Genomic DNA, 24,977 nt, shown 5'->3' with positions numbered 1-24,977 from the left:
TTTTCAAATATTGCTAATGACTTTCAGTTTGAACTCAAGACTTAGCAGAAGAATGTCTTTAATCCAATTTCTGATTGATAGTTCTTTACCAACAATGCAGAACATTGCATAATATTTTGTAGGATCCACTGCTTTTAAGAGTAAACCTTAAGAAATAAGATATTCATATCATATCTGCTGGTTTCAGTAGCAGGGATCTTTACTGTGTCATGTTCTGATTCTAAAAATATTTTCAAACAGCATTTGAAATTAATTATACTTAAAGAAGTGGATTTGAAAAATCTGAGGTTTGGATTGACATCTGTCAGTTCCCTGTGGACCATCTTTCATCTTGCCATTCTAGAGTAAATATTGGCTGATATTTTTACATTTCACAAAATCTTTGGCTTCTGAGGCAGGGTTGCATTGGCCTTTACTGCCAGCTATGGCTATAGTGTATTTGCCAGAATTACCGTACATGTAAAAGATGAAGTGTTGTGATGTATTTTGTTTAAAAACTGATCTGAGAATATAGCCAGTACTCTTATTCTCACAAAGTAGGGTTCTAGGTTCCCAGGAAAGATTTTTGTGTTCATGGAAGAAAAAACGGCTGGAGTTAAAAACTAGAGGTCTGAAAATCCATGGAGTGATTGACTCTAAGTGGCTGGAAGAAGTTGAGCCTACCTTCAGAATATACATTCTAAGGACCTTATGCTATTACCTTCTAGTCTGAGAGCGTATGTGTGACTACTTTGATTAGAAGTTGCATCTTGAGTTTTCGCTATTTCTATAAGAGTAATTTATAGGCACCTGAATACTTATGGAATTTAAAACTGACCTTAAATTAATGGTACTGTACTATTTCAGTCATCTGATAACATCAGTTGATAAATCCAGAAGACATTCCCAAGCAGAAAACAGGCCAGAGAAGCCTCTCTGATGCTTTAGTTCACACAGGACAGCTCCTTTGGGCCTTTGTAGCAAATTAGAAGTGCTAGAGGTTGGCACATAGGTAGCTGCTGCAGTAGGAAGTAGTCATAATGAGCTTGATAGTAAGATACAGAGGAACTCAGAAAGCATTTTGGGACCTTAAAAAATATAATTCTGTAGTTTGGATCAGTTGGGTAAACTCCTATAAAGGGCTATATAGTAAATATTTCAGTCCTTGACTGCCATTCACTTCTGCTCCTGTAGCAATAAAGAAACTATACATAGTATATAAATGAATGGGCATAACTGTGTTGCAATTGAATTTTATTTACCAACAGGTGCCAGGCTGGATTTGCCTGCAGGCCATAGTTTGCCAGGCACTAGTTTTGAAGCCATTGGAGTAATTCCTTGAAGGCATCATTTTTACACTAAGTATAATTAATATACCTCAGTGATCACTGAGTTGTGAACTATATATTCTTTATATCTTAAGAATGTATGAAAATAACAACTTTTTTTTAATCCTCACCTGGGGATATATGTATTGATTTTTTTTTTTTTAGAGAGAGAGAGAAACACTAATGTGAGAAAGAAACATCGATTGGTTGCCTTCTGTACTCTCCCTAACCAGGGATCAAACCCACAACCTAGGTATGTGCCCTGACTGGGACTCAAACCCGCAACCTTTTGGTGTACGGGATGATGCTCCAACCAACTGAGCCACTGGCCGGGGCTATAACAACTTTGTTAAAAAATTTTTATTTGGAAACAGCTGTTGTTTTCAAAATGTACTGCTTAAATGGAATTAGTGGATCTCCATTTCCAGATACTGAAAATAAAAATCTTTTTGTTACTCCTAATAGTTTTCAAATGTGAGCCATGTCCTTCAAGGAAGATTACCTCTTATATATACAATTAGAAAACTCCTGCAAAAGCCATAATATTTTATGTACTGAGGAAGGTATATGTAGATTTCTGGGTCAAGTCCTTATATTATTACTTGCCCTATTGGTTATGTTAAATTCTAATTTTTGGTGTGCTCTTTTGAAGTCTCTTAAAGTATATGAGTATATTCCCTCAAGTGGAAGGATGACTTTTTCTCCCACATGCCTGGTATCTAATACTTTTTTCTGGCTTTCCTGGTTCTCATTTTGTGTTATTTTCTGTGGCACGGTATTAGTCCCTCTGACTATGAATGAACTCACTTGAAGAATTTTTTTTAAGATTCTAGGAAAATATGGTGATTTGGATTGATTGCAAGTGTTTCACTACTTGTATTTAGAAGTTACACTAACATTTAATGGAAGAAACGAAGTATAATATTTTTATCTAGAATGTATATTAGTATATTTTTATCTCTCAGCTTTTATGCTTATGCTGTTTCTTAAATAACTAATACTGTGCTCTGCATATTACAAAGGCGAACAGCTGCTTGGAGAACTACAAGTGAAGAAAAGAAAGCATTAGATCAAGCTAGTGAAGAGATTTGGAATGATTTTCGAGAAGCTGCAGAAGCACATCGACAAGTTAGAAAATATGTTATGAGCTGGATCAAGCCTGGGATGACAATGATAGAAATCTGGTAAAAGAAATAAGTTTTTCTAAGAACATGAAAAAAAAAATTTGTTTTTAGAGCTGACTTTACCGTTGTAATGTTTGGCTTTCATTACTACCTTACTAAAACTTTAAAGGAAGAGTCTAGAAATACCTTCTAACTTGTAATGCTTATGTAATGGGGAAACCATTAGAGGACATTTGTACTTCATCCTATTTTGTACTCATGTACACTCAAATGTGCAAATGCACACATTATTCTTACTCTCTATTCTCAAATCTGTTATTTGCTATCTAGTAGTTCATATTCTATTAAAATTCTTGGACACAAACATTTATAATGCAGTGAAGAAAGCAGTAAAAGTAAGTGTTTCTCCAGTTCTCCCCTTGAGAAATGATTAGCAGTAAAAGGTAACCTAATTCTCTAATTCAGATTTCAAAATATGCAATATTAAGGAAGTAAAATGTAATCAGCATTTTAAATTAGTCCAAGTCAAGAATGTCACTTCCTAGAAAACTAAGCCAATATCATTTCACTTCTCTAGATTTCTAGTGGAATTAAATGCTTTATCTTTTAGAGACGAGTTATTTTCATAGCTTCAGAGAAATGTTAATCACATTCAGAAAGTCCTCAGATCACTCCCAGAAAATAGTTTAAGAGTTTTGGCTAACTTTCTGAACATGATGAGCTGTAAGATATATAAGGCTATACATTATATAAAATGTAAAAGTAAACAAATTCTGTTCTTATTTTTTTAGTGAAAAGTTGGAAGACTGTTCACGAAAGCTAATAAAAGAGAATGGATTAAATGCAGGCCTGGCCTTTCCTACTGGGTGTTCTCTCAATAACTGTGCTGCCCATTATACTCCCAATGCGGGTGACACGACAGTATTACAGTATGATGACATCTGTAAGATAGACTTTGGAACACATATAAGTGGTGAGTTCTTGGAAATAATTTTCACCCCACTCTCTTTCTAAAAAACTAGCCTTGTCTCTGTTGGGTGGGGCTATAGCAATGGAACTCCCAAATTTTCTTCTGAATGCCTCACTTTTTAGTAGAGCTGTCCTGAGGCAAATTTTGAGGTTTGCTTTAAAGCCTCCTATTAAATGGAGTATAATGAAAACCATCAGGTAATTGAAGTTTATTCTTTGTATCAGGGCGTGAAAAATTTAATCCTTTATTTTCTTAGGTCATTATTTCAGACATCATTTATTAATTTAATAACAAATGTTTACTTAGAGCCTCTAAGTTTACCAACCTTTATGTACTTGTTAGCTTTTCTAAATCCAACCCCCAACCCCCCAAATCCCTGTTAGGTAAGTACCTTTTTATCCCACTTAACAGATGGGAAAGCAAAGCTTAGGTTAAGTCTTACCTGAGCTTTTTACTAAACTGAAGCTGGACTGATGGTCAGTATCCTGTGACCTACACATATTCTTTGCCTGCATCGCTGTTTCCTAGGTTCCCTAGGCTTTTCCCACTTTGATTCGTTTCTGTTTGTATTTTTGCACACCTGCCTTGATGAATACTGAATTAGTGCTGTCTTGAAGTAATGGATACTACCCCTGGCTAAAACTTTTATATTTATTATACTTTTTCCACCTTTAGCTATGAATGCTGTCTGGGTACTTGGAGTGCTGCTTTCATTTAAGCCCATCACTTTATTTTCTTGTTAATTAGCAAGGATAATCAATAGAGTAGTTGCTGTAAAGTGGATAAATTGATCAATAAATTTAAAGAAGAATTTTTTTTTCAGGTAGGATTATTGACTGTGCTTTCACTGTCACTTTTAATCCCAAATATGATACATTATTAAAAGCTGTAAAAGATGCCACTAACACTGGAATAAAGGTATGTGAAATACGAATGCCATTTCATTCAGCCTATTGTGAACACATTATAAGCTGTTTACAGTCTTTCAGTTATGTAAAACTAGTCCACTGCCCTTGGGGTTTTAAGTGGATAGTTATACTGACTAAAGATGCTTATAGAGGGAGTTATAATGTACAAATCTGTTTTTCTGACTGTCCCTTATTTTAAAATATTAAGTTAGCTTGCTGTAAACTTCTGCACTTTGAATAACAGTATACATTATTATATCCTTAGTGTGCTGGAATCGATGTCCGTCTATGTGATGTTGGTGAGGCCATCCAAGAAGTTATGGAATCCTATGAGGTTGAAATAGATGGCAAGACATATCAAGGTGTGTTCTTTAAAAACATATCTTACTTGAACCATGTGCGACCTTTGCAGAATTAATTTTTTACAAAGAGTGTTGAGTGCTTTCTTTGGGTCACCTGCTTTATCTTTATATCTTGGGAATATAAAGAGGGAAAATGGGGAAATGACGTATTCATGGTAGGAGGAGTATGTATGTGGTCACTAGCTGAGAACTGTTGCCAAACTTCTCTGGTAGCGAATAAGAAGAGACCGGGGGATTTGTCCCAGGGTGGCCAAAGTGCAGACTAGGTTTTCTGGGACTAGTCAAATCAAGGCCCAGAGAGACACCAGAGGTTCTTTCTGTTGATGACTCCCAATATTTTTGAAGTTGAACACAAAATTTAGAGGCAGGTTTATTCCTTGTTTGTCCTTCCTTTAATCTTTATTCCTTTTGCCTCCTCTTTCCCAGCGATTGCCTTTAGGTACACAGTCCCAGAGTCACCTGTGCTTTCTAGTGTTCTTCATCAGTACAGCCGTCCTGTGACTCCCAGCATCTATTTGACCACTCTTCAGCCACCATCCTCCTGCCTAATCTGTGCTCATTGCTCCCTCTAACCCCTGTCATCATAACTTTCTTACAGAATATTTTCTATATTTCCTTTAACCAAACCCTCTCCTTCGTAGTCCTTTGAGTGGCATCTGTCATGCTTCCTTGCCCTTCAGTAAATTCATATCATTGAGCATTCTGTACATTACCCTGTTGATAATTATAAACTATTGTGTTTCTATCAAGGGCAAAAGTGGTTCTTTCTCTGAGTCCAATCAAAAACACATTTAAATAAAGATTTTCTTAAAAAAAGTTTTTATACAAAAATACATTTAAATAAAATAGCCAACCTAATGTATAACCAAGTTATTTTGAAGAAGCAGGGCACAGGGATATCCATTTTCATATTATACAGGTTTTTGATAGCAGCAGGCTAATTCTGGGACCAATATCTGTAAAGGTAACTTTCCAGATGAGAAATGTCTCGTAGATTTCTAATCCTGTGTACCTTGGTACAAATCAAAAGACTTAAAGCTGTTCCCATTTGAATGGGAGGTGCTGTGAGATAATGAAGAAAACATGCTTTGGCTTTGCGGTCAGGCAGGATTAGAGTTTAGATTAATCTTACAATCTCTTAAGAACCCAAGGTGTTTAGTGTGTGTGTGTGTGTGTGTGTGTGTGTACTGTAATAAGATTAATAATGATTTTTGATTTGTTTTGTTTAGAAATGCAAATTTTATGATAGTGCCTGAGATTTATTAGTATTCAACAATTATTTGTCCTTTCCCATCCTAATTTTGGGATTGGTGCCACGACAAATAATGCACAATCACATCCCTCTTAGATCATCTTTTCTATTCTCCCTTAATTCTGTGTGATCTGCTTTTCGAGGTATATGAAGTGACAGTTTGATTTAATGGTTCTGTTATTTCAGTACCCGTTCTTTGATATCAGTTATTGTATTGATTAGAATTCTTAGTTTAAGGTGATAGAATTCATTTTTACTAGTTGGAGCAGAAAGAGGATAGACAAATCATTACATTGGGAGCATCACATGTAGGCCGAACTTTCAGAAGTGGTTCCCAAAAACCACATGACAGCTGGGCTGTCAAGGGAGGGATTTTTTTATTTACCTAGAGCAGGCAGATAATAGACTTGGAAAGTTACCTTTACAACTGTTGGTCTTAGAATTAGCTCACCACTGTCAAAACCTGTGTGATAATAAAAATAGATACATAGATACCCTGTGTCCTGCTTCTTTTGTGTAACTTGGTTTTATGTTAGGTTGTTTCTTTTTTTAATTTAAATGTATTTTTGTGTGAATTTTTTTTTTTTTTTAAGAAAAACTTTTTTTTAATTTAAATATGTTTTTGAGCCCTGGCTGGTGTGGTTTAGTGGATTGAGTTCTCGCCTGTGAACCAAAAGGTTGGTTTGTTTCCCAGTCAGGGCACATGCCTGAGTTGTGGGCCAGGTCCCCTGATAGGGGCATATGTTTCTTTCCCTCTCTTTCTTCCTCCCTTTCCTTCTTTCTAAAAATAAATATATATCTCTTTAAAAACTGTGGTTTTGATTGGCCTGAGGGGTCACTTTGTCAGGTCCTAGAGAAATAGTAATGCTGACTGAATTTTAAATAGATTTAGTTTATCAAGTGTGTATAGGAAGAAAGATTTTTTTTTTTTGAAGAGCTAATTGAGTGTTTTATCTTTCTATACCACCCCCTAAATTTGTAATATATTTGTCATTGTTGTATTATTACAGATTTGAAAAAACCTTGCTACCTCTTTTTGCCCTAGAAGGAAAAATAGCTTGTACTGAGGATTTCTAGCACAGTAGAGCTAGATTTTTTAAAACCTTTTTTATTGTGGAGTATAATAAACACTGAAAATACAATATAAAACTTCAACTATACAATTATAAAAGTTATGTAACCTCACCTCTCAAGAAAGTGTTGCCAGCATTCCAGAAGCCCTAATTCTGAATTGTCCTTCTCAGTTACAGCAGCCTTCCTCTGATAAACCACTGTCTTGAATACTAAAATATTTACATTTGCTTTCTTTATACTGTTTACCATCTAATTACATAATCCCTAAACAGTAATATAATTATACCTAATGTTGAAATATAAATGTACCCATGTACATACGTATTTCCTGTTATATATGGGATTGCACAGTATGTATGGCATTGTGCCTCTTTTTTCTCATTTTTTATTTAGGTTTTATTCAGTTGCTCATTGTCCCTTTTCATTTTTACTGTTGAGCAGTGTTCCATTGTGTGAATATACCACAATTTGTTTATTCTATCATTGATCTCAGGACCTTAGGATTGTTTAGATTTTCTTTTTTAATATTTGAAATGTTATAAAATTTAAGGTTTTATAATCCTATCACTTTCTATATTTTTAGTCCATAACCATAAAAATACACAATTTTCATGTTTGTAATCATTGTGTCCATGGCATTTTATGATATTTTTATTGATAACAGTACTTCTTTAGATGAACCCCTGTTGTGTCCTCATCACATAGTTTATTGTTTTGGGGTGTTTTTTTTAAGATTTTATTTATTTATATTTAGAGGAGAGGGAGAGAAACATCGATAGGTTGCCTGGCATGGGCCCCAACCGGGACTGGACCTGGAACCCAGGCATGTGCCCTGATGGATAATCAATCAAACTGGGGACCTTTTGCTTTTCCGGATGATGCTCATCCAGCTGAGCCACACTAGTCAGGGCCACATAGTTTATTCTTTTTCCATCATCTCGCCTTACTCCCTTCTGGTTTTTAATTAATAACATTATAATAAACATCTTTTTATATTACATTAGTTTTCAGTTTGAGTTTTAACTACCTTACCTTGAGGTTATTTAGTAGAGCCATATCTTGTTTTTAAATAAATGCTTGAACTTTATACCTAAAGGTCAAGAGATCTGTTTGTGTTTCCTAAGACCCTGCATAACTGTTTTTTTCCTTTTATATCAGTGAAACCAATCCGTAATCTAAATGGACATTCAATTGGGCCGTATAGAATACATGCTGGGAAAACAGTGCCAATTGTGAAAGGAGGAGAGGCAACAAGAATGGAGGTGTGTATGTTTTTTGTGAAGCATTTTTGATTTTTTTCTTTTCCCAAGCAAAAGCTAGTGGTGGTTGAGGGCATAGTATGTTGAGCAAAATTAACTGGCCCTCTATACTTGACAGGGATTGGGCCGTGTGACTATGCAAATTTTGTCTAGTCAGATCAGGGCTCAAATCAGATGTGGAAATTGGGCATATCAAAGGATTGTTTATTCAACACTTAATGAATATTTACCGACCATCATGGATGTGCCAGTCTCTTCAGTAGGCGCTAAGGATATAGTAGTGAACAAAACAAAATTCCCTGCCAATGTTAAAGCCTACCTTCTAATAGGAGGACACAGAAAGACCAAAAAGTGCTGAGGAGGTAAAAAGCAGGGAAAGGACTGCCAGGGATATTTCATGTAGTTTCTTACATGAAGTGGTGAATACTTCAACCTGAAGTTAAGATATGGTCATTTTGATTACTTATGAATGTTTGTCTCCCTACTCTAATATATATTTTTTAGGAAGGAGAAGTGTATGCCATTGAAACCTTTGGTAGCACAGGAAAAGGCGTTGTTCATGATGATATGGAATGTTCACATTACATGAAAAATTTTGATGTTGGACACGTGCCAATAAGGTGAGACTGACTTCTATATGACTAGCGAGTTTCTCTTTCTAGTTACCAGTATTTTTAAAAATGTGACAGATAACCACAGTGGTTAATACACAGTTCTATAGTCTAACAATAAGTTCTGTGGATTTCTGTAATACAGCAAAGAAATTGGCCTGTTAAATATTTTAACTGAGGCCTAACCAGTGTGGCTCAGTGGGTTAGGTATCATCCTGCAGAGTGAAGGGTTGCTGCTTCAGTTCCCAGCCAGGGCACAAATAAAATCTCTTAGAAAAATGTTTTTAACTGAAATGAAAATGGTATAGTTTCTTTGGGTCCAGTTTTTAATAATTGTAATAATTTCAGAGATTATCATTTTGTGGTATTTCTAGATTTTTGTTCTTATATTTGATAAACTTTATTTACTTTTTAAAAATTATTTTGGGGTAGGTGGTTAAAGGCTATATTTACATCAATTTAATATGCAGGTCTTTCATCTTGATTCACAAAAGAGGAAATTCCCACCATAATAATTTAGGCTCTATCAACAATATGCAATTTCACATGGATGGACACAAACATGTTAAGATAGTCTTCAGCTGGCTTCTTACTCGGTTCCATCTATAATTAGATATGGGCTGTTACACATTCTGGCTTTCGAGTGTTGAAACAGGCAACAAAGTTTTTTTTCACTTTAATTACTTAAAGTCACAGCTACTGTTTGAGTTTTTCCTTAATGGGGGAAGTGAATTTAGGTAATATTTTAGCTAACTCAATCTTGGATTTTCTCCTCTTAGGCTTCCAAGAACGAAACACTTGTTAAATGTCATCAATGAAAACTTTGGTACCCTTGCCTTCTGTCGGAGATGGCTGGATCGCTTGGGAGAAAGTAAATACTTGATGGCTCTGAAGAATCTGTGTGACTTGGGCATTGTAGATCCATATCCACCATTATGTGACATTAAAGGATCATATACAGCACAGTTTGAACATACCATACTGTTGCGTCCAACATGTAAAGAAGTTGTCAGCAGAGGAGATGACTATTAAACTTAGCCCAAAGCCACCATAACATCTTTTATTTTATAAGCTTTGTTGGAATACGTTATACCAGAATTAATTCTGCCATATGTCTGTTTAACAAGTGGACCGATGTAATACTTTCATTCATGTTTAAAAAGGAAGGAATTTGATCAAAGGCAAACCATCTAATGTAATTAACCACCAAAAAGCTTTCAGGACTCAAATGTTAACTGTTTTTCTCCTGTCTAGAAAATACTATAAAGTTCAAATTAGGAATGACTTAAACATTTTGTTTTGAACACCTAAGAGATGCTTTTCAAATATTTATATTGCCATATTCTTATTTGAATGCTTTGAATGACTACATCCAATTCTGCACCTATACCTTCTGGTATTGCTTTTTAACCTTCCTGGAATCCATTTTCTAAAAAATAAAGACATTTTCAGATCTGAGAGCTATATTTCAATGTCTGTGATTATAATTTTGCACAGGAAATAGCACCATAATGTAGTGAAATGCAGAGCCTTTTATCTGGTTGCAGACCTCTACGCTGAAACTTTTTTTCTGACAGAGTGGCCAAATAATATCCATACATATATAAAGTGGGAAGAGGGCTTCATAAATTAATATACAGCTTTAGGAATATTTTGGGGTTTTTTTAGGACCATATTAGTCCTTTAGTTTTTCCCTGACATTGGAAAGGTCTATTTGAAATATGACTTAATAGGAACATTGTACCAACTTGAAACCTTGATTTAGTAAAATCTCAACATTTAGATCATTTGTGCAGTGGTATATTTATCAAGAAATGTATTCAGCTTTCTCAGTAAACCAAACAGGCATTTAAAATCACAAAATAGGAAAACTTCCCATGATTGAGTCTTGTCCTAGTTTGACAAGTTAAATTGAATTATTAGGCTTTTCATTAGCTGCCCCTTGATTGGTTTGGATTCATGACATTATGGGTGATATTTCAGGAAGTGAGGTTACAGTGACTCACTATAGCAGCTAAATGCATAAGATAAGTTGAATGTAAAATGCATAATACTTGAACTGAGTCCCACTACCAATTCTTAAACAGATTGCTTGAATTCTATGTAAATGACTTTGGGGGGATGTTCCAACATAATTTCAAAAGTTATGTACCAAGGTAAAACCGTAATTTGTATGTTTAGCACGGTAACATTTATTGCCTCTGGGATGCTGTTTGTATTTTCATGTTTTTCTCATTGGAAGAGAAACCTGACTTCTGTACTTAGATCATTTGTTATACATTAAAAAGTGGCTTTCAAAATTGGAAATATAAGTGAATGTTATCTTCTGGGGTAAGCACTCTAGTTTAGCTATATGAGCCTTGTTCACTTACGGTGCTAATGTTAAATAACTACCTTGAAATAAGTTCCCTATTTTCTGTGCGTGCTAATGGCAGAGCTCACCAGTAGCATTCCTGGACACACAGGGCTTGGGCCCTTCAGCTAGCTCTTTTGTAGTTTTGAGTTCATACCATTTTGTTGTGCTTTGGTTTAATAAAGTTATCTTGATTTCCAAGCCAGTAATTTCAAAATTGACCCTGTGAGTGAAGAATTGTGGAGTTTTGTAAGACTTTTTTAGCAGTAGTGATCTCAAACCATTTATGAGATTCAAGCTCCCTTCCCAGGTAACTGTTGGGAGCAATGTCATCACTTGTATGCCCCTGAAACGGTGGAAGGGATATGATCTTGTAAATAGGAAAGCTGCCACTTAAAAAAAATTGTATTGTTTATCTACTGGCCATGTATCTTTTGAAATCATTTTGTCATGTTTATAATGATGTACCTTATGGTAACCAATTATTAGTTCGAATGTTTAATGATAGTGCCTTTAGTAAATTATTTTATAACCAAAACACGTTGTTTCTTGGTAGATCAATTTAGCAGAATGTGAAAGTCCACATTGAGATGTACAGTAAGAAATCTAAGTTTCTGTGCATTGTCTAGGTTTTAGTTTTATTTTAATAGGCTTTGCTTGTTTAGATCTGATTTAGGTTAGTAGCAAAATTGAGCAAGTGCTACCACATACTCCCTTGACCTCACACACATAGCCTCCTACATAGGTTTTAGTTTTAAGGGATTAAAAAGGGCTAAGCCACTTTCTTTCTCATCATATATTACATTGAATTAAGTAAGTACTGAAACAAGCAACTATGCTATTATAAATAACATAGCTTCCAGAGTTTCTAAAAAATCCCACTAAAATTAGGTACTAAAAGTTGTTAAAATGTATAGCAGTTAACCTAGGTATAAAATTATCTTGAGATTTAAAAAGACTATACTTGGGTATCTTGACCACATCTTTAATGAAATATAATTACCTTAACAGGTAACAACTTGCATAGATATTTAATGAATGATTTTAAACCGTAGCCATTTAACACTCAAGTTGTATTTTTGGCAATATGATTTGTCTGTAGAGTGATAAATTCTCATTGCACTTCACAGTTGGCTGCCCCAGATGACTTGCTTTCTGAAATTTAAGAAAAATTTGCTAATAGAGACCCTTATCAAGCTTATACTTGTAGATGATCACTAATGGAGAACAGCATTTTAGCAGGATATTTCATTAAGATTTCAACCTGCAAGAAAACTCACTAAAGTAAAAATGATCTAGTTGTTTACACTGACCTAAGATCTGATATAGTGGATCAACATCTGTTAGTGGATTCTCCTCTTTCTGAACTAAAGTTAGCAGCAGCAAGATTTTAAAGAGATCTAGTAAGATCATTACAGAAGAACAAAGAGTCATACTATAATAAAATGCAGAATTAGATAATTTTTTTAATGTCAGGGCCCATGATTAGCTAAGAGGTTCCTAGTATTCACATAATCCTAGCTAGAATGAGTAATCAGGCTTAGTTATTTAGAAAAATGAGATGCATATTGTTTAGCTGCCAATTTAAAAAAAAATATCCCAAGGATGTATTTAATTGCAGAGGAAGGATGAAGAAACATTGATGTGCGAGAGAAACAGTTGGTGCCTCCTGTATGCGCCCCAACTGGGGATCGAACTCAAAACCTAGGTATGTGCCCTGACCAGGGATTGAATCCCCAACCTTTCGGTGTACAGGATGATGCCCCAACCAATCAACTGAGCAATCTGACCAGGGTTCATCTGCCAATTTTGAAGTTATCTTCTCTGCCCTGTAATTTCTTTGCTTCAAGACATTTTTATTCCGTAAAGGATCTCACAATATATGGTACAGAGGTGTAAAAGATGTAATGTTTAGGCAAAACAGCTCAGATCCAGGTTAAATTGTGTAATACACTGGTAAATTCAGATTTTTGATATGAATATTTTATTAGAATCAGGACAAACCAATTTGCTGCCAGACAAGTCATTATACATCCAAACCATCATTGTTTTCATGTCCATAGTACTGAAGTCATTTAACATATTAATATTGTATAGTTTGACTATGCCAAATGAAGAACAATTATTAAAAATGAATTTTTGGAAAAAAAAATGAACTTCATTAACAACGTCTTCTGAGCCCAGTAACACAAAGCCTCAGAAATATCAATGAATGTGATTGATGAGTATTTAGATGATGCCTTGATATTTCTCTTTGAAAGTGGTAGTTTAACTTCCTTCAAGGGGCAAAGGTAGCTTCAATATACAAATGGCCTGAAAGAAATGACTTTTGGGGGATAAGATTTTAGTAAAGGAAATGTGTAATTTTCCATCGAATAAAAATTTGTATAGAAAATAGATGCAAAAGATAAACGTATAAAATGCCACCTGAACTTTCAGTATAAGATTGCACAAATTCATGATTTGAGCCAATTAAAACTAAATATAAAAGAACACCAGTCTGAGGTAAACACTAAAAACTTAAAACTCCCAAGTACTTGAAAAAAGTTGTTACCTGATGTCATTGGTATACATGTGTTTATGCTTTCTCTCTGTAAAAAGGCATAGTTAGAAAATGTATAAACATAGTATGTACTGATTAAGTAAAAAAATAAAAATGAGGTTCAAAATTGTAAGTCAGCCTTGTGAGAAAATACATGTATAAATCGCAAGAAGCTCCACTGTCTTTGGATTAACTAGGCATTTCATTAGAGGTCTCAGCTTCTTCAGTAGGAGGTAGGATACCAGACAGGAGTTCTGGAGACAAGAGTTTAGCATGTCCATTCTCAGTAACTTGCTGGGTATAAAACAAGATATAAGCTTGGGCTTTGCATACTTCATCCATAGTGCACATGCTTAGCTTGGAATCATTGCAGTGTACCCAGAACCCTAGAGTGAAGCACAGAAATATACCTTAACGTTTATAAAGGAACATTAGAAATTTCTAGTGTAAATTAAAATACAGATTTAGAAGCATCAGTTTCAGTGAGAGTTAACTTTTTAAATTTATTTTTCAATTATAGTTGACATACAATATTAGTTGCAGGTGTACAACACAGTTATTAGACATTTATATACCTTACAGAGTGATAGCCTGGTAAGTCTAGGACCCATCTGGCACCATATACAGTAATTACAATATTATTCACTATATTCCCTATGCTGTACTTTACATCCCTGTGACTATTCATAACTGGCAACTTGTACTTCATAATCTCTGTCTTTTTTCATTCCCCGCCCTGAAACCCCATTCTATGTGGGAGACAGTGATTTGTTCTTTGTATCTGAATTTGTTTTGTCTGTTCCTTTTTTTACATCCCATAGATATAGGTGTAAGTAAAATCTTATGGTACTTGTCTGTCTTTGACTTACTTCACCTAGCATAGCACTGTCTAGGTCTGTCCATTTTGTTGCAAATGGCAAGCTTTCATTCTTTTTTATGGCTGTGTAATATTCCATTGTATTTATGTACATCTTTACCCTTTCATCTATCAATGGACACTTAGATTGAGTTGAGCTATTTTTGAAGAGAAAGTGATTGTCTGGCCAATTCATTTAATAGGAAATACAGCCTAGGCAGTATTTACTCCAGAATTACCTGCCTTCACCCTAGAAGTAACTTAAAGTTTCTGATGTGTTTATTTGACATGATCTTTAATTCCTGGTATAATCTTACCAGTTAATGTTTTTTTTGCTTGTCATACTATAAAGCAAATAGTATGCAACTTACTCCTCTTTTCCTTTTTATATGTGTGTGTTGGGGGAGACAAACAGACATGGGGAGGTGGGGTTCATTCTTTGTTTAACAGTAGGTAGGGAAAGGGGAAATAAAAATGTGAAATCTAAATTCATTCCCTTTTGACCAGTAAAGTCAAATGAGTTTTATAACCTGAACTCAAAGTTGGTTCCAAATGCCTGTGACCCCTGAGCTTATTACATGCTTTGTTCTTTAACAAAAATAAATGCATTAAACCAGTAAGCAGAGGGCCTGCTCTTAGAAATGTTTTTAAGAAAAGATAGTACACTCTTTGACACATAATTAATGAGACCATCTTTATTATCCTATCCCTACAGCCCTTAGAAGTCAAAACTACTTCAGTTCCACAGAAAATACCCCATTTTCTGCACAGACTTTCGGTTATTTTCTATAAGCAATAATGCAGACGCATTCATCCTGAAAGAAACCAAGAGATCAAGTGGCTTTGCTTATGATGATTTAGTGGTGAATTTAGAAATCACTAGAGCCTAAACTCCAGCTGCCAAGTCTAACCCAAGACAAAATACTTTTCCCCATCTATACCTCCTTCAGAATTATAGCAGTAGGCAGTGTAGTGTCCTGAGCCAAATTCTTTCCCATGGTGCATTACTACAGCAGATAAGTCATAGATAAAACATTCTGGTCTGAGGGACTGCATGGACTCCCTGCAGCAGTAGGGCTCCATGTTTAAGATTTCTTTAAAGTCAACATGAACACCAATCTTCTCCCGGTTATTACGTCCTGACCATCTGTGAACAAACCAGGGTAAAACCATTAACAAAATCAAGGGAAATAACCAGGTACTAGGTTCAAATAGTTAAAAAAAAGAAAAGCCTCTGTGCGATACAAAGACTAACATATAGTAAATAACATAAACAAAATCTTTTCAATGCTGAAGTTGGTTATAAATGAGAGAATCCAGCTTTGACCAGGTAGCTCCGCTGATTAGAGCATCGTCCTGATAGGCCAAGGTTGAGGGTTAGATCCCCAGTCAGGGCACATACAAGAAACAACCAATGAATGTATGAATGGTCCTCTCTCCCTCTCTCTCTCTCTCAAATCAATAAATAAAAGAAATATATATATATATATATATAAATTTATATATATACATATGTGTGTGTATGCTTACTTACTAAACAGATCCAATTAGGTTTTAAAATAGTTGCCGTCTGTAATTAGATGATAATATAGGAAGAATATTAACTTTCAGAAAAGAAAATTATGGCCCTATGACATTTTCCACTTTCTAATATAAATTCAAGTTACCAAAGAATTTTTAATTCTTCACTGTCTTATCACACAGCATGAGGAGGGTATCTCAGAAGCTAGGATTTGTTCCTGGAAAATATAATCTGTACCTTACTTGGCCAGGTATGGAGAAAAAGCATAACTAAATTAAACAGGGCACCTCTAATTTCATAATATAAGAAAAAAAAAAAACAGGATCTGTGACCCTTCTCTGTGTGTTACTCAGCATAATATCCATTAGTAACAAAAGACAAATAATGGCCCTGTGCTGTCATTTTCTCAATGTGATCATGCTTCATAGTACTGGGTCTAAGTTGCATGGCAAGCAACAGTTTTGTCACATACATAGTATGAGCTGGTGTTACGGGGGAAAATAATGTAATACTATATGGTAGTTCTTCCAAGAGGTTATAATCCATTTAGGGCGGTGCTGAACAGAGAAAAGACAAACTTCAATGAAAATGACAGTATTAAAGTGCTAAATAAAACATGAAATTAAGACGATAGCAGGTACAGAAGGACAAAAGGAATATAGAGAAGTTTATGAAGGAAAAATGTGAAAATGCTTCTTAGTACAATGTTAAAATGGCATGGAGCTAAAAGTAAGACTTGCACATTATATTATGTGCTGGACTAGGAGTCATATCCCACTCCTTCTTCATGGACTGTATGAAAGATCCTATATCCAGTGCACCTTTAACTTGAATGAAGATGGAGGAGCAACACATAAAATAATGGGACCTACTTAACATGAGATGTTCCTATCATTTTTACTTCACCATAAAATTCAAACCTTTTATTATTTAATCATGCTAAATAAACACTTGTAAGCCATCTAAATAGAAAATACTCATTCCTATTGATAAATTGGGTATCCAGTTTTTTCTGCTGAAGTACAGTAAAATGACAACCAGATAATAATTTACCCAAAATTCATCATGGTTTACTTCTGAGGAGAGAGCAAAAGAACAAGACTAGGAGGTGCACACAGGGTACTTCTAAGCTATTAGAAATATTCTCTTTCTTAATGTTTCTTCAAAGAGTTCCTGCGTGCCCCTCTCACGTCCCGTTCTCCCTTTTGTCTTTTATTTACCCTATATATTTCATACACTGGCAAATACAATAGTACTTTTTTAATAGATAAGGAAAAAGATAAATGTGGGAATAAAAGCAGTGTGAACAAAAGTCTCTGAATCAGATAAATCAAGGCGTGAAGGATTAAACATGTTTTGGGCAGAAGCTAGGAGGAAATAGAGTCAAAAAGGTTTCTACTAAGGGAAGTTTCAAATGCCAGAATAAATAGCAATTATGAAGAACAGGAGTTCTTCAACAGTTTATAGTAGCCATTTAAGTGTCAGTTTACATAGCAAAAATTTAAATCCTTTCAATTCTGTTTTTTACATAATCTTGTGTATGTTCTTACTTCTCAATGCTCCCTGACCCTTGTTACCTGAACCTGAAATACAGTATTAACTTCCTACCCAATCTTCCTGTTTTCATTCTACTTGATTTAACACACAATGGTAGGTCTCACCTGACCTTCCACTACACCTTTTGTTGCATACCTGTCCCTATTGCTTCCTCCGTACCTTTGTTCATGTTGCTTCTCCTCCTGTGCGCACCCCATTCATTCACTTAAATATTTTTGGGCATCTACTATGTGCAGAGCTTGTTCCTCTGGCAGAGGGAGAGAAATAAGTAAACTACTAATTGCAGACAGTGGCTCTCAACATTACCCAACATAGGGTAATGTGATACTGAAGGTTGGGTGGTCCTACTTTTAAATAGAATGAGCAGGGAAGTTCTAAACAGATGGCATATGAACTGAGATGTGAATGATGTAAATCCCTTATGTCATTAGGCTTTGGAACATTTAGATATCGGCTAACTCCCTCCTCCAAGTCTCAGATTAATCAGTTTGTTTATAGTTTGTGATATTTAGTATTTCTATTTCATCATTATTTCTGTGCATGTCTTAACCGTAATCTTCTAGTGAAAAGGGTCCTACTTTATATTCCTCAAAGAATAGAGAATGTTTTAAATTAAAAAGCACTCACATGATGTTTTCTGACTATACCTAACTTAAATAACTGAGTAAAGTTAACAGTGATTATCTCTGGGAAGTGGGACTGAGAAGAAAGGTAATTTTACTTCGGGTTTTTACTTTAACTTCTGTAATGTCTGAAATATTTTTAAGACATACTCCTTTAACTGTTAAAAAATTAAACCACAGTTTCAATAGTTTCCAAAGCATAGTACATGAAGTACTTCTCATTCCTTAAGAGAAGAGTAAACTCTCAAATTAACATGGTTATTGCAATGTATGAAAGCATATGCTTTGATTAAACAGATTTGCCAACTTATTCTCCTGACTAAATATATTTTTGAAGTTTGTTTTTGTTTTTAACTCCTTTGAAATTAAACTGCTGTACCTTTGTTCAGTTGAGCCAAGTACTCTAAGTTATAAATTTAAAAAATTTTATATCTAAAATATGCTGAATAGCCCTGGCTGGTGTGGCTCAGTGGATTGAGTGCTGGCCTGCGAACCAAAGGGTCGGTCACCAGTTCAATTCTCAGTCAAGGCACATGTCTGGGTTGCAGGCCAGGTCCCCAATAAGGGGCGTGCAAGAGGCAACCCTACATTGATGTTTTTCCTCCCTTTCCCCTCTGTCTAAAAATAAATTTTAATAAAATATGCTGAATATTAAACAATATAAGCAGAAACTTATAAGGAGAATAATATTTACTTAGCCAACCAAAATGTGAAGGGGTCTGCTGATCAGCAATGCATTCTACAAGGGAAGCTAATCAAGTTAGTTATTAAATATGGTGTCCACTGGTCAAGGCCAGAGGCAATGACAGACTTTTTTTTCCCCTTAAAAGACAAAAGTAGATGTAAGTCATCGACTGGCCACATATAGAGTATTAAAATTTAATTCATCAAGTGTTAAGTTCTGAATTACCATAAGAATAAGAAATGATAAGTTGTAAGTATACAGTTAGTAGGCGGCTGCTGCTACTACTACTACCACCACCACCACCACCACCATTACCACCACCGACCTGAATCGTTTGAGATGTAGTCTGAGAATTTGAGGTAGGTGGCAAATCATAAGCTGTTTTTGGGCTTCTGTGAGTACAACTGGTTTTGAAGAAAACCTTCTACGCTTTGCTGCAATATCAAAGAGAATGAAAACAAAATTTAAGGAAACAAGGAAAAGCTGAGTAAACTTTATCATGCATTACCACAAAGACATGTACTGTATTATAGACATTGTACTATGCTAAAGATAAAGACGTGCCTTGCACTCAAGAAACAAAGTACAATTAAAAAATAAAACAACTTATGAGTTGGTCAAGGCAGACAGACTTGTAAACAAGTAATTGATTTCATATAATCTTGTAAATAAGGCAACAGAATGATATAGTGCTATAATATTTTAAAATGGATTTGGCTATGCCAAATAGGAAAAGTTAAAACTCTCCTTAAACAGACTTTAATATACTCTTCCTAAACTCTTGATTTAAAAACAGACTCATGGTTCTTTGAATGAAGATTACTAAGATACTAGAGGACATGGGTCCTTACTGCCCAGAATACCCCTGCCCACCCCTGAGAAGGCAGGCCTTCATTACCTCTGCAGCTGAGGCCTCCCTCAGGGTCTTGGTTTTGCTATTTTAGTACCAGACCTTAAATGAATGGAACTTAGGGTTCTTTTTGTTGTCCCCTCTGCTTTTCCAGAGGCTGACCTAGAGATTGTGTCCTACAGCCTCTGGCTGGAATACTGGTTTCCAAAATTTGCTCTTAATACCCAGGAACTGTCCTGCATACCAACTCTAACTCTAGCCATAGCAACACCTGCTTTTCATGTAGGAAGTGGAATCAGTCCACCGTAAAACTGTCCTCTAAGCCAGCTCCACTTGTCACCAGAAGCCTTTCCTTCAGAGTCCCTGCCCCTGAGATCAGGTATTATCCAGCTGCTGCTGAATGTCCTGGATCTACATATGGATCATCTCCCAGAATATATGATCCAAGTGTAGCTATACAAGGATGTCAACTCCTTGACTTACAATTTTAATCATTTGCTTTTATGTATTAAAGCAACTTTTTTTAGGCCTTTACATGGTAGTCCCAGCAAAGACACATAAACGTATTATAAAACCATATTCTGGCCCTGGTTGGTGGGGCTTAGTGGATCGGGTGCTGGCCTGCAAACTGAAATGTTGCCAGTTCCAATTCCAGTCAGGGCACATGCCTGGGTTGTGGACCAGGCCCCCAGTTGGGGGTGTGCAAGAGGCAACTGACTGATATATCTCTCACAAATCTTTGTTTCTCTCCCTCTCTCCCTCCCTCCCCCTCCTTCTAAAAAGATAAATAAATAAAATATTTAAAAAGCAAAACCATTTTCTGCATTCATTCATAATAGCATTCTACTCCCAGATTTGGTGATGAAAGCATCTAGGACCACTCACATTTATATCCAAGAAAAAAGTATATATCATTGTACAAATTTGATAAAGATTTATTTTTTTCTCTAACCATATAAATCTTAGGTTCCTTATTAACTGTTTATATTAGAAGCACTCAGAAAACGTTAGTATATGTGGTTTTATAAAATCACCAATTGATGTGATATTTCTTCAATGCTAGATCATCCAATGTGTCCTTTATATTACCTTTGAAGTTTTGTATCTATAGTCCTATAATCATTTTTTTCAGATGTGAAAATTATGGAGAATATCTGAAAATATAAACACTAAAATGCCATGTACACATTGATAGAGAAGATAGACACCAGATAAAGACACAATAGATTTGATGTGCTTTTATACACCATTCCCCTGAAAGATAATGCTTCCCTTTAACTGAAATGGTTCTTTTATCTCCCAGGGTTGGGTGCCTGTGCCCACCTCTATTAGAGACAGTACTATAGTAGATCTTAATTGTCTACCTGTTTCCTCCATTAGGTATGTGAGCACCTTAAAAGTGTCTTACCTCTATCCATAGCAACTAGAACAATCACGAGTATAGAAAAGATAGATGTTTTTAAAATAAATCTTTGTTTTTAGGAAGCCAGTCTCTACAGCAGAAGTTCAACAATTTATTATCTATTACATAGGTATTGTATATACACACATGTATTATCTATATCAATGTTTTGGTAAGTAGCAAAAAGACTTAAAGCAAATGTTTCTTTCAGTGCTAAATAACATGCTTTCCTTTTACTGTTCCTCTTTGCTATGTAATTCTGCCTCACATATTAAATTGAATCTTTTTAATTTTATGAATCTATTTCCATAACTGCTATTTAAGGAATTTTTTCTACCTTCCTTTCATTTGTGTTTCTCTTTGCTAATCTTAGAAAAGCAAGGAGAATATAGAGTTTCTACTTACAGTTACACTGGTCACATACATAGATTTTTCCCTCTAAAGCTTCTGTTTCTGTGAATTTGGCCAACATTTCAGTAACCAGGCATGGCTGAGAAGCAATATCTTTTCCATTGCATTGGTATCTTTCAGGGAATTCCAGTGACAAGTCCCAGAAAGGTTCTATGGTATTTGATTTATTGTCACATGCAAGACATGTAACCTGCAAATAAAAATACTAGTTTCAGCTTAAAAATACTAGTTCCAGCTTACAATCCTCCTGTCAAAACATTTACCCCTTTCATTAGAAGTCACTGCCAATAAAAAAAGCTTTTCTTCTAAAAATGCAATATCAGAATTCTGAATAATCTGCTTTAAATTATTTTCAGGCAATTTTTTATTATTATAATTTTTCCTTCCAAAAGACTGTCATTAAACTAACCATTACCCATTGGTGGACTTTAACTACTAAGCATTCAAAAAGCTCCAAGGATTTTAGCGAAATCTGAATTTAGGTAAAAAAATAAACTGTCGACTCATTTAATCAGACATACATTATGTGTATGTGTATGTATGATACATATTTATATGCATTTAATTTAATGTGTTTAGATCATTAGATCTGCAGTTCTTTGCCCTTTTTCCTTCCTCATCTTTCACTAGTTGATTTTCTCTCCCCAAATCCTTATAACCTCTTAATCATGATACAAGTAAAATACTATTTAGCCTATTTTCATATACAGAGTTTTATATGCAGAGGTATGCAGAGATTTTGAAGCCCTACCAACTGAACTTCAAAAGCTAGTAATAGGACAAATAATGAGGTCATACTCTCACTTAAAGCAAACATCACTACATTAAAATCCTCACCAAAATATAGGTTCCAGCACAAATAATACCCTTTTTTATTACAAAATCTGTTATTATAAAATCATAAGCATATAATTCTGTAATATAAAAATATCACACTCAAGCACACCATATGACATCTTAGGTGAAATGTTCAAATTAAAACTATAAATTATTACAACTATATTATTACCCTACCAACCACACTCAAGCAGGTGTTACTTCTCCCAGACCCTGTATAGAAAGCACAAAGAACATAGGCAGTTCTAACAACTTATATAGGAAATAGAGTAATTAGAAAGAGAAAGAATAATAATATCAAAAAGTGAAGAATTCAGCAAGATTTAATGCCAACAAACACTGAAAATAATTGAATACAGATAATTTGAAATACAGTTGGATGCCTGAACATCAGTATCTTCAAATTTGTTCCCTATTGTATTAAACCCTCCTTTTTTCAATCTCTCAGAGAATGAATATAATAAAATGGTTAACTTAAGACGCTCTATTTCCTAACTTTCTCTCTCCACAAAAGAAAAGCTTTCACATGATAGATAAAAAACTACTTCCAATGATTTATGAAGGAAACTGTAAATAAGTGAGATTTTTTTTTTACATATTTTACATGACTTTTACATATTTGTGAAAGTGATCTATTTTGACCTGGAAACAGTATTAGCTCTAACACACTAGACAAACAGAATGTGCATTATTTTAGGCTTCACTCTTCAAAGTCCCCATAATGAAAATGATATTTTAAAAAATTCATACCTGACTAACAAGTTGTCCATGAAAAATGTTATTCACAACATTCAAAACCTGTTTGATAAGTTTCCTTTGAGAAGTGGGGATGAGAGCTAATAACCTGGTACCAGTTGTCTCTAGTTCATGTTGTACTTTATCCAAAAGTTCACAAAGAAATTCCTGAGCATCTTGTTGGGCATAACCACGAAAAGCAGGAATCAGTCTCCACACTGAGTGTAGCATAGCAAATGGTGAGACCAAGGTCCACTTTCCAGACCACATGACTTGGAACAAAGTATGCAATTCATGACAGAGAGAAATATATGGTGAACTTGACTCCCTTGGTTGAATAAGTTCCATCTTTCTACCCTTTGATGTTCCACCACTTAGTCTGGATGATAAACTTAGGTGTCTGGAGTAAACAGAGCTTATATCATTTTCTTGGCATTCATTCATTTGATATACTGCATCTGCGACTGGCAGATGCTTATAAGATGATCTTGTCTTTTCATTAGCTGTCACAGACAGCCATTGGTTCAGATCAAGTTTTAAAAAACATTGTCGAAAAATAAGTAAATGACTCAATACTTGAAGAACAGAATTCATATAGCAAGTATTTCCCAAATTTCTTAATCCTGTTACACCAGGAGTTACAGTTGGCCTTTGTTTAATTGAGGGGTCACTGTTTTTTTTCAATCTTACATCTTCTGAGGTAGATAACACTTTATCTTTTGCTGGTGATGCTGGCGATGCTGGCATTTGTAGAGGTTCTTGAATAGGAACTATTTCTAATGTGGACAGAGGTAGACCTTGCAAACGTAGACTCTTTCTCGGAGGCGTATTTTCCAGTTCTGCTTTAACTTGATGCTCTAATTCTTGCCGTCTTTTCTTAACTTCTCTTTTTTCTGTTTTTTCCTGAAATTGTTCTTCTTGCCTTTTTCTTCCAATGGGTGACTGTTCAAACCAAATTCGAAAACTTTTACCCAGTAGGATCCTTCTCCTGTGCCAAAGAGCAGTATACATTTGATTTTCATTTCGAAGCTGAGATTGGGCACCATCATGCAAGAAATAAGAATCATCACTTATACTCATAGATCGTAAAACCCTTCCACTACGAGTGGTGTAGTGATAATTTTGACTTTTGATTGCACTTAATGTACTTCGTAGTAACTTCAGGTCTCCACTTGCATTATCATTAAGAACATAATCATCACAAAGGTAACAAAAAACATACATATCATTCACCTCTAGTGCGGCAGGATGACTGCTTTCTTGAAAGTGCTTGAGTGCATGTTCTTCAATATATCTTCCACAGGCGACGTGGGAACAGCTAAGGCAAGCCCAGATCGACTCAGTTGTATTGCAGTCCACACAATGCCACTTCTGAGGGTTGAGAATGGAATGGTCTTGAGCAAGGTGCAACTGCCCAATGTGTTTGCACTTATCCATTGTTAGCATTTGTTTAGTCTAGCTGAGAAGCACATAATCCAAGTAAGTCTCTGTTCATGCGTGAAGCATCTGAAAACGAAGCAGAACACTGTCAATTTTAATAAAATAAAAACAAGCCAATAGTTTTCTCTTTTATAAAGTATTTTTTCAGGGATAATTTTTATAAATTTGCTTCCTCTGCTCAATTTCTGGGCTGCCTGTCATAATACCATTGGCAGTTCTCACATTTCCTTTGCTGTAGACTTCTCTAATTTCTCATCCACCTTACTCTGAAAGAACATATACTTCATTTTACTTTCT

General features: G+C 35.1%; 2 protein-coding genes across 2 annotated transcripts in view; one reads left to right on the top strand and one right to left on the bottom strand.

Moving 5' to 3' along the window:
- Positions 1 to 11,179, top strand: part of METAP2 (methionyl aminopeptidase 2) — a 30,350-nt gene extending 19,171 nt beyond the window's left edge. The window contains exons 5-11 of the mRNA XM_054574684.1: positions 2,330 to 2,491; positions 3,223 to 3,404; positions 4,225 to 4,319; positions 4,575 to 4,671; positions 8,156 to 8,259; positions 8,761 to 8,876; positions 9,647 to 11,179. Of these exons, the coding sequence (XP_054430659.1) occupies positions 2,330 to 2,491; positions 3,223 to 3,404; positions 4,225 to 4,319; positions 4,575 to 4,671; positions 8,156 to 8,259; positions 8,761 to 8,876; positions 9,647 to 9,899 (1,009 nt within the window). The 3' untranslated portion in view covers positions 9,900 to 11,179. The remainder of the gene's footprint in view (positions 1 to 2,329; positions 2,492 to 3,222; positions 3,405 to 4,224; positions 4,320 to 4,574; positions 4,672 to 8,155; positions 8,260 to 8,760; positions 8,877 to 9,646) is intronic.
- A 2,772-nt stretch (positions 11,180 to 13,951) lies between these two features.
- USP44 (ubiquitin specific peptidase 44) lies at positions 13,952 to 24,686 on the bottom strand. Its single transcript, XM_054574477.1, has 5 exons — positions 23,256 to 24,686; positions 21,663 to 21,858; positions 19,331 to 19,439; positions 15,560 to 15,765; positions 13,952 to 14,148 (listed from the first exon to the last, which is right to left on the bottom strand). The coding sequence occupies exons 1-5, from the start codon at positions 24,684 to 24,686 to the stop codon at positions 13,952 to 13,954; spliced, it is 2,139 nt and encodes a 712-aa protein (XP_054430452.1).
- Between the last annotated feature and the right edge of the window lie 291 nt (positions 24,687 to 24,977).

This window comes from Pteronotus mesoamericanus, unplaced genomic scaffold (assembly GCF_021234165.1).
Source record: "Pteronotus mesoamericanus isolate MK-2021 breed Mesoamerican mustached bat unplaced genomic scaffold, CSHL_Meso_final contig_263, whole genome shotgun sequence".
Taxonomy (NCBI): Eukaryota; Metazoa; Chordata; class Mammalia; order Chiroptera; family Mormoopidae; genus Pteronotus; species Pteronotus mesoamericanus.
Note: the sequence above shows the minus strand (reverse complement) of the source record. Positions and strands in the feature narration are given on the sequence as shown.